General features: G+C 36.1%; 1 protein-coding gene across 4 annotated transcripts in view; it reads left to right on the top strand.

Annotated features, from left to right (window-relative positions):
• Window positions 1-12,398, top strand: part of WWP1 (WW domain containing E3 ubiquitin protein ligase 1) — a 136,433-nt gene that overhangs the window by 38,716 nt on the left and 85,319 nt on the right. For all 4 annotated transcript variants that reach the window (XR_003514514.1, XM_027561611.1, XM_027561610.1 and 1 more), the window contains exons 3-5: window positions 843-933; window positions 8,468-8,606; window positions 9,247-9,371. Coding sequence is in view for 3 of the 4 variants with exons in the window: in XM_027561611.1 (XP_027417412.1) it covers window positions 864-933; window positions 8,468-8,606; window positions 9,247-9,371 (334 nt within the window). In the remaining variant the exon portion in view is untranslated. The remainder of the gene's footprint in view (window positions 1-842; window positions 934-8,467; window positions 8,607-9,246; window positions 9,372-12,398) is intronic.

The raw sequence follows: 12,398 nt of genomic DNA, 5'->3' as shown, positions 1-12,398 counted from the left end.
TGCTAGTATGACCTCCTGTGTCTTCATTTTCTGAGATTATGAGTAGAAATATATGTCAGGTCACATTTTATCTTTTCATGTCTTTTAGTTTCTCTTTGATTTTTCAAGCTGTTTATCTCAGCATTACTTCTAAATGAATTTTTAAACTTTATATTCAAGTTTGGTGATTCTCTCTTAAGTGCTATCTAATCTGAATAAACTATAGGCTCTAATTAGTAACAATATATTGATATTGGTTCATTACTTATGACAAATATAGCATCCTAATGTAAGAAATCAATAGTAGAGGATACTGGGTATAGGATATATGAGAATGCTATTTTCTTTACAACTTTTCTGTAAATCTGAAACTGTTCTAAAATGAAGAGTTTAAGCAAATTTGAAATGGTTCTTTTTCAGATATGCAATGCCATTTTCATGGTCTCTTTGCTTGACCAATATGCCTTTTATTGCTAAAACTAATTTTTTAAAATTTATGTTTAATAATTTTTATTATTTTTATGTTTATTAAATTACGCTTAATAATCATAATAATAAAGTCCATAAGGGTAAGAAACATATTTATATTACTTTTTTCAATCTTGCCCTTAATGTTCATCTTTATCTTAGTAGGTTAAAGGTGAATAGAATTTAGCCTTAAAATAGTTGCCATGCAGGAGAAAGCTGAAGTAGCTCAGCTTTGTGTTTTATTTAAAAAGTAAAAATAGGGTAGGGCAGTGAAATAGAACTTGAAAAAGTTATCTATAAAAGGAAACATGCAAGATTTACTGGGGACAAGGTGTTAATTGTATTGAAAATTATAGTCTCTAGTCTAATATATGAATAAATTAACTTTTTTGTAGATTTAAGCTGAATTTTGGGACATGGCCACTGCTTCACCAAGGTCTGATACTAGTAATAACCACAGTGGAAGGTTGCAGTTACAGGTAACTGGTAAGTTGTTTTCACAGTAATTTAAACTAATAGTTCTCTGATGAAACTTTCTTTTTAATACCTAATTTAGCAGACTTATTTCATAAGTATCTTTTCTTTTAGATTCATGCCATGGTGTATTTGTTGCAATAGGCCTCAAAGATAGAAACTCTGTAAAAATATTTATTCCATGAGTATTTACTGAACCTGTACTGGATGCAGAGGAGCTCTATCCTTTTTGGTAGTGGGAGAATTTGGGTATTAGAATAAGCCCTATTGAACTGAGCTGGTCTTTAAATGATTATTAGAATGGAGAAAGATGCTAAAAGCCCTTTTCCATGCATTTAAGCCATTCATTCAATCATGGGCAAATATTTGTTAAGTGGAAATCCATATATGAAAACACAAGACCCTAGTACTCCAGGGACTTACTATATAATGTCAAGCAGGTTTGTTTTGCATGGACAGTTACCATGCAAAGTGACTATTAACTGGATGCAGTGAGCACTTAAAGGGAAGTGTCATAGTTCTGCTTGGAACTGGAGATGGCCTACAGGTCTGTGAAAGTAGGGTAAGAGAAGGATTCACAGACGGTAACACTTTGACTCTTGTAGGAAGGATTAGAGTTCATTGCAGATTGGCAGCCAAAGGTATGCGAGGGAGAAGGAACAGCAAATGTAAAAGCATGGAAGAGCCTTGGTTCAGATCATTTATTCTAGCTAACTGGAGTAATGATTCAAAGAGTGGTCCTTAAATCAGCAATTTTACTTGTATAAATTTATCTTGCAGGTATTTATATTGTTTATATATGCATATAAATAATGTCCACATATAATGTATGTGGATAGTTTATATGTAAATATCTGCAAGATAAATTAGTAGGAGTAACAGAAAAAGAATCTTTAATACCAAAAGATTGGCAGAATTCTAGATAAACAATGATGTGAAATGAATATGTGTACCAGTAACAGCCAAGTTCTAAGGTAATATTTTTAAGTGAAAGAGCAAAGTATGAAATAGTGCATATAGCCATATGGATATGAAAAAGGAGGGGTGTTTGTATGTGGCTCTGTGCTTAGAACATTAGAAGTAATATTTGCCTTAGGAAAGGCAGGTTGAGTTTTGGATAAGAAGGAGATAGACTGTAATTCCCATGGTACTCATAACCATCAGGTCAGCTGTTAATAGGAGTTTTCAGTGAACAGAACTAGAAGACGTTTATTGTCTTAGCAAAAAACCAATCCCGAGTTCATGCTGATATTGCTAATTCTAAAGAATAGCTGTAGTCTGTAAATAACTATTTTCCACTAAAAGTTGTTTTTACTTCATTTTACTTTATATTTCTGTTTTCTCTTAACTTCAGAATTTTAATTCTAAATAATATCAGCACAGGTATATCTGTTTTATCCTAACACACACACACACACACAAGAAGTCTTAGCAGTGTTAAAGTTACTGAAAGTAACAGGCCCTCTCATTGCAGTTTTAAGATTTCTCTGTGAGAAATGCCTCATATGCCTTCTTCATATGTATAGTCAGAGTTATTTTTACATTTGGTTATTTTACATTTGGTTATGCCACCAACTGGGTTAGTCAGATTCATTGTTTTCAGTTATTTATTTTTTATTTAATTTTATTTTATCACCATATAAGGCATTTATACAGTTCTAGAGTCAAAATTGTTAAGTCAGGATGATATTTGGAGAAGTCTGGGTACTCTGTCCATTCCTTCCCCTTCTTTCTCTTCCCCTTTGGAAACATTTTTATTAGTGTTGTTTTATCCATCTGTTGTTTTTTTTTTTGAAAATATAAGCAGGTATACACATTATATGCATGCATATCTCTCCTCTCAATCTTCCTAGTTCTTAGCATCTAGTTCCTGACCTTGCTTTTCTTCATTTAACAGTAATATCCTAGGGTAATGTCCATAGCAGAGTATTCCATACACCTTTTTATCGCTGCCCAGTACTGTTAACTGGATGTACCAAAGTTAATTCAACTAGTGCCCTACTGATGGACATTGGGTTCCATTTTTTGCTATTGCAAATAGTGCTACAATAAAGGGCTTCATGTGTCATTAGGATAGAATTCTAGAATGAGATTGCTTGATCAAATAGTAAGCACGTGTGATACTATCAATCACAGTTGACCCCTGAACCACAGAGATTATGGTGCCGAGTCCTGCGCATTTGAAAAATCTGTGCATAACTTTACAATCAGCCCTCAATATCCATGGTTCCATATCCATGAATACAGCCAACTCCTGATGGTATAGTACTGTAGTATGTCCTTATCTTAAAAAATCTGTGTAGAAGTGTATCCCCATGATTCAAACCACTGTTGTTCAGAGGTCAGCTGTTGTGAAGTTCCTTTCCATAGGGTCTGTACTATTTCTGTGTTCCCACCAGGTGTCTGTGAGAGTGCCTGTTTTCCTATAGCCTCATCAAGATACACTATCAGGCATGATGACACTTAGGTAAGAGGCAGTATCTGAAGTGTCATTTTATATATCATTTCTTTCATTATGAGTGAGGTTGAGGCATATTTCAGGGATATTTGTATTTAGTTTTCTGTGAACTGTGAACTTACATATTGTCAAGCAATTCCCTGATGATTCTGATGTGTATTCCACATAAGTGTAATTCCTGATACTTATGCTTTTCCTCTGCATAAGCTTAGAGCTGTATCCTTGGTTATTCACTGTTACTTGTGCAGCACCTGTGGCTACCATATCTGAGGTGTAACTTTCTTCTTGGTCTTTATCTACTGTATGAGTACTTAACTGAAGTAACAAAGACCTGGTCTAGCTGATTTGGGCCAAAAGGGACCTTAGAGAAAAGCTATCAGGTAGCTAATAAATAGAATCACTCGAAGCCTGGAGAACCAATTGGAAAATAGATATGGACCAAAGGAGTGTAAGTAGCCAAGATAGTGCCTCCACAGTATTTATCATTTTGAGTATCAGTTAATACAGCTAAAGCCTTTGACTGTGTGGATCACAACAAACTGTGGAAAATTCTTAAAGAGATGGGAATACCAGACCACCATATCTACCTCCTGAGAAATCTGTATGCTGGTCAAGAAGCAACAAGTTAGAACAAGACATGGAACAACAGACTGGTTCCACATCGGGAAAGGAGTACGTCAAGGCTGTATATTGTCACCATGCTTATTTAACTTATTTGCAGAGTACATCATGTGAAATGCTGGGCTGGATGAAGCGCAAGCTAGAATCAAGATTGCCAGGAGAAATATTAATAACCTCAGATGTGCAGATGACACCACCCTTATAGCAGAAAATGAAGAAGAACTAAAGAGCCTCTTGATGAAAGTGAAAGAGGAGAGTGAACAAGCTGCCTTAAAGCTCAGCATTCAGAAAACTAAAATCATGGCATCTGGTTCCATCACTTCATCTCAAATAGACAGGGAAACAATGGAAACAGTGAGAGACTATTTTCTTGGGCTCCAAAATCACTGGAGATGGTGACTGCAGACGTGAAATTAAAAGACACTTGCTCCTTGGAAGAGAAACTATGACAAACCTAGACAGCGTATTAAAAAGCAGAGACATTACTTTGCTGACAAAAGTCCATCTAGTCAAAGCTGTGGTTTTTCCAGTAGTCATGTATGGATGTGAGAGGTGGACCATAAGGAAAGCTGAGCACCGAAGAATTGATGCTTTTGAACTGTGGTGTTGGAGAAGACTCTTGACAGTCCCTTGGACTACAAGATGAAACCAGTCAATCCTAAAGGAAATCACTCCTGAATATTCATTGGAAGGACTAATGCTGAAGCTCCAATCCTTTGACCACCTGATGTGAAGAACTGACTCATTAGAAAAGACCCTGATGCTGGGAAAGATTAAAGGAGGGAGGAGAAGGGGATGACAGAGGAGAGATGGTTGGATGACATCACCAACTCAGTGGACATGAGTTTGAGTAAGCTCTGGGAGTTGGTGATGGACAGGGATGCCTGGCATGCTGCAGTCCTTGGGGTTGCAAAGAGTTGGATAAGACTGAGCGGCTGATCTGAACTGAGCATCTGAACACACACACACACAAGTTGTTTATCTATGCATCTACTACATCTTGGTTACTTAGATGTTTTGACAGTTGTATAAACAAACCTGTGATAAATATCCACTTGGAGGCTTTGTGTGGACATAAGTTTTCAGCTCCTTTGTGTAACTACCAAAGAGTGCAATTATTGGATCACATGGTAAGCCTATGTTTAGATTGTAAGAAACCGTAAAACTATCTTCCAAAGTGGTTGAACCATTTTGCATCTCCGCCAGCCATGAATGAGAGTTTCTCTTGCTCCACATTCCCCCAGCATTTGTTGTGGTTAGTGTCCCAAATTTTGGCCAGTCTAATATGTGTGTGGGCTTCACTGGTGGCTCAGTGGTAAAGAACCCACCTGTCAATGCAGGAGACATGGGTTCTATCCCTGGGTTGGGAAGATGCCCTGGAACAGGAAATGGCAACCTGCTCCAATATATCTTGCCTGAGAAATCCCATGGACAGAAGGAGCCTGATGGGTTGCAGTTCATGGGGTGGCAAAAGAGTGGGACACGACTTAGCGATTAAACAACAGTAGGTGTGTAGTGATATCTTACTGTTCTTTTAATTTATGTTTCCCTGATGACGTGTGTTGTTGAGCTTACTTGCTATCCATGTATCTTTGGTGAGGTGTCCGTTAAGGTCCTTGGTCCATTGGGTTGTTTGTTTTCTTATTGTTGACTGAAGAGTTTGTTGTATGTTTTAGACAATAGTTCTTCATCAGATATGTCTTTTGCAGGTATTTTCTCCCTGTCTGTGGCTTGCCTTTTCATTTGTCTTGACTTTGTCATTCACAGCGCAGTTTTGAATTTTAATTAAGTGATACTTGTAAGTTATATCTTTCAAGGACCATACGTTTGGAAAGTGAAAGTGAAGTCGTTCAGTCGTGTCTGACTCTTTGCAGCCCCATGGCCTATAGCCTACCAGGTTTCTCTGTCCATGTGATTTCCCAGGCAAGGATACTGGAGTGGGTAGCCGTTTCCTTCTCCAGGCGATCTTCCCAACCCAGGGATCGAACCCGGGTCTCCTGCATTTGTCATTATCTAAAAAGACATCTATCACCATACCTAAAGTCACTTAAAGTTTTTCCTGTGTTATCTTTTACGAGTTTTAAGTTTTGTGTTTTGCCTTTAAGTCTGTGATACATTTTGAGTTAATTTCTATAAAGGGTATAAGATCTGTGTTTACATTTATTTATTTGCATGTGGATGTCCAGTTGTATGTGCACCATTTGTTGAAAAGATGTCTTGTGCTGTTAACACCATCCAATACTGCCTTTCCCTTCTTCCAGTACACAGATAAGTCCAGCGTATACTGAGGAAATGACTTTCATTTGGAGTGAAGAACTTTGGTTGGGGGATGTCTAGGGAGAGATCTAGTCCTTCTGTATCACATTAGTGATACAGAGTTTAGAGCAGTTTGGAACAGAGAAGGATGAAAGTGAGTTTTGCCATCACCCTAATAATAACACTTCAGAGGTAACATTAAACACTGTTTGATTGTTTTATGTTGCTGGTATATAAGTATAGTATTCCCTTTGAATCTCTTCCTGTTCTTCAGTTGTGAACTGAGGACTGCTGTATTTCAAATAGTCTACTTCTGCTCCGGCTTTTTTCACTTCATGTTTCTGTGACTACTTGTTTGCACCACTGTCCCCTCACAGTAGAGTGTGAGCTTGCATCAGCATGTTTATGTTCACATCTTAACATGCGATACCCACATGACATGGAGATGGCTTTCCCTTCTTATCTCAGACTCACAGTGTTCATCGGTGATTGACTACAGAAATGATCTTAATAAGTTCTTATGACTACTTGGTAGTCAGTACTTTGCCCTGGAATTATGTATTCCCCATTTGAATTAGTAGTTTTAAAAGTTATTTAAAAATCAGATGTTTAGCCTAAATTAAACAAGTCTTCCTCCAAGTCGGATAAATTCACTTTCAAATTCACTTTCTGTAAAGAGGTATGATTAGCTTCTATAGTGACATTTTGATTTCAGAATTTTTCTTTGAAAAGGCAGATAACCTCCTTTTTTTGAAACCAACTTCCTAGGAAAAGCATTTTTTTTTTTAAATTGCCAGTGTTTGTGTAATTTCAGAAGGGTAAGTTATGAATACTACCTCACGGAGAGGTTAATAGATACATTGAATCTGAAGACACTTACCTTTCTCTTAATGCTGGAGGCAGCTTAGAATTAGCAAAGATGTGGAGAAATCAGAACTCTTATACGCTGCAGCTGGGTGTGTAAAATGGTACAGCCATCATGGAAAATAGTCTAGCCGTTATTCAACAGAATTACCATGTGTGTGCGTGCATGCTAAGTCGCTTCAGTCCTGTCTGACTCTGTGCAGCCCTGTGGATTATAGCCCGCCAGGCTCCTCTGTCCATGGGATTCTCCAGCAAGAATACTGGAGTGGGTTGCCATGCCCTTCTCCAGGTGACCTTCCCCCCTCAGGGATCAAACGTGTGTCTTTTAGTCTGCCGCATTGCCAGGCGGGTTCTTCACCACTAAAGCCATCTGGTAAGCCCCAGCCATTGCACTCCTAGGTAAGAGAAATGAAAACAGATGCCTACACAAAACCTTCTAAGTGAATGTTTGTAGCAGTATTATGCACAGTAGCCAAAAAGTGAAAACAACCCAAATGTCTTATCAGCTGCTGAATTGATAAATAAAAAGTGGTATGCCTATACAGTGAAACATTATGTGTAAATAAAATGAATGAAAATACTCATGTATGCTACAACCTGGATGAAGTTAGAATGCTAAGTGAAAGAAGCCAGTCACAAAAGACCATGTTATGTGAATCTAAATCCACTATTTGAAATGTTTAGAACAGGCAAATCTATACAGACAGAGAGTAGATGAGTCATTGCCTAGGGCTGGTGGGGTGGAGGAGGTGGGATGAAATAGAAGGGTGACTGCTTAATGGTATGAGGTTTCTTTTTGGGGTAATAAATATATTTTAAATTGCTTGTGGTGATGGTTGCATAACTCCTGTGACTATAATGAAAACTATTGTGCAGTTTAAATGGGTGAATTATATACTATGTGAATATATTTCAGTAAAACTCCTTAAAGCCAAATGGTTCTCAGGCGTTAACAATAGCCCTTTTGTATTGTTTCTTCATCTTGCCAGCAAAAAGAGTCTGAGTTGCTCAAGAAGCACGATTCCATTCGTATTGATTTATACTATTTTGTATGCTAAGTCGCTTCAATCCTGTCTGACTCTTTGTGACTCCATGGACTGTAGCCCGCCAGGTTGCTCTGTCCATGGGATTCTCCAGGTAGGAATACTGAAGTGGGTTGCCATGCCCTTCTCCAGGGGATCTTCCTGACCCAGGGATCGAACTCAAGTCTCCTGTATTGGCAGGCAGATTTTTTACCACTAGCACCACCTTGGAAGTCCCTAATAGTCGGACACAACTGAAGCGATTTAGCACACCCACACTTTGTGGCTAAATATATTCACTAGTGGTTATCGTGTTTCTTGTTAGTTTCTAGTGCCAAACTAAAAAGAAAAAAGAACTGGTTTGGAACAGCAATATATACAGAAGTAGCTGCAGATGGAGAAAGTAAGAAAACAGCAAAATCCAGTAGTTCTTCTAATCCAAAATGGGACGAACAGCTAACTGTGTAAGTATCTGGTGTAAAGAATGCAAAATTTTCAAACGAGTGTCGTTTGGGGAATGTTTTTCTGGTGATGGGTTTTTTTTGGTGATTTTCTGTTGTTATTTTGGTAAGATAACTTCAGAGTAAGGAATTCTATATTTTAGTGTGACTAGACAATTTTAAATGTGAAAAAAGTTTTGGATAATTTTATTTTCTTTAGAAATGAAGCATAATAATCCTTGGTTTCGCTTTACAGACTTTTCCCATATAATCATATTTTCTCTTAATTGTCTTGTAAAAATAAATAGAGCAGAAAACCATTTGGCATTTCTGAAATACAGTGTTACAAGTTTGTGTATAGTAAAAGTATTATAACTAATGCAGTCAGCTTAAATCTTTAGATATTTGTTCAAGTAGAAGTAATGTTATTGGGAAGTCTTAATAAGACTTTTGATGTATTGTTGGTGTTTTGGTTTGTCAATTGCAGAAATTGTTTAGGTATTGAATTCCTAATGTACTTGAAAATAAATGTTTTTATTTATAATTCAGCTAGTTTACTGTTTCATGTAGTATTTTTCCTTAAATAAACTGAATTCGTGACTTTTTCAAAGTTATTGAAGTAAATGTATTCTCCTGTATTTTTGTTACAATTTTACCTTTACAGAAATGTGACCCCACAGACTACATTGGAATTTCGAGTTTGGAGTCATCATACTATAAAAGCAGATGCTTTGTTAGGAAGAGCAACAGTAGATTTGAAACAAGCTCTGTTAATACACAATAGAAAATGTAAGTTTTTTGTTCTAATCTTTGTGTTTTTTTTTAACTTTATTTTAGACATTCTTAAAATATCCTGAAGTCTAAAAGCCAAAAAAAAAAAGTTTTATATTTATAAAAGGAGAGATTCATTTATTGCCTGTGACTTTTTAAAAATTTATAACATTATATGAAATACAAAATATATTCACTGGCATTTCTCTATCCAAGAAATTTATACAAAATAACCCGAGTCATCTGTGAATATACCCTTTTATCAGTGATCATCAGTGATTTATTTTATATTCAAAGACTTGAACACAATAATCATTATCTGAGCCTACTCTTTGTTTCTTAGTTAATAACAATTTTGTTTGTACAAAATAGATTCTGACTCTTTAATTTTCTTTTTTCATTATGTAGTTCATGTTTTGAAAATATGGAGTCTATAGAAAATCACAGAGGAATATAAAAATTACCTGTAATTTTTACTATCCAGAGATAACTATAGACACATTTTTTTTCTTCTTTTGTTATCTATTGGTTTATCCTGTATCATTACTCTACATACGAATGCTTCTATATTTTAAATAAAATATTCTCTGATAAAAAAAAAAAAGAATATAATATGAACGTTATGTTTCCGTTACATAAAATTTTTCTAGCATAAGAATTCATAAAAGTAGTTTAAGTATTGTAAACTTTCTATCATGGTATACAAAAATTTGGGTGTATATACTTGTTACTTCTAATTCTAAGAAATTGCTTTTGTGAAATTCTCAAAATATTGTGTGATCCAAAGAGTATTAAAAACTGGATGATTTAACTGATTTCTTATTTGATGTTTAGGCAGTTTCTAATAGTTCACTCAAATACAACTGTAAATCTTTATGTTCATCATCTTATTTCCTTAGAAATTTTCTTATTCCTAACAAATGTGCTAAAATGCTTATTTTTAAAATGTTAATTTTTTTTAAAAACTGTTTTTAACAAAAAATTCATATTAACTGAAAAATCTGTTTTTAATATAGTTTTTGGACATAAGGAGTTATGAGTCAAGAAAATGTAAAAGCCACACTGATTTTTATGTATGAGTGCATGCTAAGTCACTTCAGTCATGTCTGACTCTTCGTGACCCCCATGGACTGTAGCCCACCAGGCTCCTCTGTCCATGGGATTCTCCAGACAAGAATACTGGAGTGGGTTGCCATGCCTTCCTCCAAGGGATCTTCCTGACCCAGGGATTGAACCCACATCTCCTGCGTTGGCCACCAGCGCCACCTGGGAAGCCCCAATGTTTATGTATAGTGATTTAAAAAAAAAAATTAAGCATTGAAAGTTTAATTCTCTGTTACGTTATGGCTTTTGGTCATTCAGTTCATCTTTGTGACAGAAAGTAGTAGGTCTTGTATGCAAAGGTACGTTGCTTGGTCTGATGGTGGCTGGATTTGTACTTTCCCCAGCTCTGTGGCATTATTGGTATAAATATGTAACACCTCTCAGTTTACCTGTGTTATTTCAGAATTGACTGTTCGGTTTCACCTCTTTATATGCTGTTTCTACTCTGGATTAAGCTTTTACACGGGACCTCTTTTCTAGTACAGTGATTTTTTTCTCATAATCTCACAGCCTAGAGATAATGAGTGCTAATATTTTGGTGAATTTTGTCTACATGTGTACATGTATAATAATTGGGATCATATTCAGCTTCATATTCTGCATAACTCTCCATGTTATATCTTGTGCATTTCTCTGTAATTCAGTGGTATTCTTTGAAAGCTAATTTTAGTAGTTTCATAATATTTTACCACAAACCATGATTTTTAAACCATGTTCCTACTGTTGCCATTTAGATTGTGTCCAAATCTGTTACATTAGGTTGTATTGAACCTTCCTATAAAGTTTATAATTATGCTCTATACAAAGATTACAATGTTTATCTGCCAAAGTGATTTTGTGGAAAGGTTGTAATGTCTGTATACTTGGAGATGAAACTCTTATGAACTGTATATACTTAAAATTATCTCTTATGACTTAATTAGGCAGAATGTTCTCAGAGGAAAAACAAAATTTTATAAACATTCTTGCATGTTTAAAGTCAGAGGTTTCAGAAATTGTAGTAGGAACATACTGTACACCCTAGGCAGTCAGTGGTTTTTTTTTTTTTTTTTTAATTGAAAGGTATATTAGTTTTCCAGGGCTGCCATACCAAAACACCACAGACTGGGTAGCCTAAACAAAAGAAATGTACTCTCTCACAGTTCTGGAGGATAGAAGTCTGAGATCAAGAGGTTGACAGGGTTGGTTATTTCAGAAGACTTCTTGGCTTGTGGCTAGCCATCTTTACCTTACATCTTTACGTGATTTTCCCTATGTATGTGCATCAGTTTGGTTCAGTTCAGTTGCTCAGTTGTGTCCAACTGTTTGTGACCCCATGAACTGCAGCATGCTAGGTATATCTGTGTCCAATTTCCTTTTCTTGAAAGGACAGCAGTCGCATTGGATTAGGACTACCCTGGTGATCTCATTTTAAGTTAATTACCTTTTTAGAGATCTTCCATATAAAAAAGTCACCTTCTGAGGTACCAGAGGTTAGAGCTTAAACGTATGAATGGTACTTAGCTTATAACAAAAAGGGAAGTAAATTAGTAAATTAACTTCAAAAATTAAAAATGTTATTGAATCATAGTGCCTTAAATGCAAGAGAAACCTGTGAGCATTAATCCCAGTCACTCATTTTGTTGATTAAATAAATTAACCTAAGTTAATTGCTTGGGGCTTCCATGGTGGCTCAGATAGTGAAGAATCTGCCTGCAATGTGAGAGACATGGGTTCGATCCCTGGGTTGGGAAGATCCCCTGGAGAAGGGAAAGGCTACCCACTTCAGCTTTCTTGCCTGGAGAATTCCATGGACAGACGAACCTGGCGGGCTATAGTCTATGGGGTCACAAAGAGTCAGACATGAAGAACAGAAATAATCACAGATTTTGAACTGGAGTACAGATTTTCTTATTCTTAGCTGCTTAATTTTAAGTAGAAGTAATAGAAAAGTAATATGGT

Source organism: Bos indicus x Bos taurus, chromosome 14, assembly GCF_003369695.1.
Source record: "Bos indicus x Bos taurus breed Angus x Brahman F1 hybrid chromosome 14, Bos_hybrid_MaternalHap_v2.0, whole genome shotgun sequence".
Classification (NCBI taxonomy): Eukaryota; Metazoa; Chordata; class Mammalia; order Artiodactyla; family Bovidae; genus Bos; species Bos indicus x Bos taurus.
Note: the sequence above shows the minus strand (reverse complement) of the source record. Positions and strands in the feature narration are given on the sequence as shown.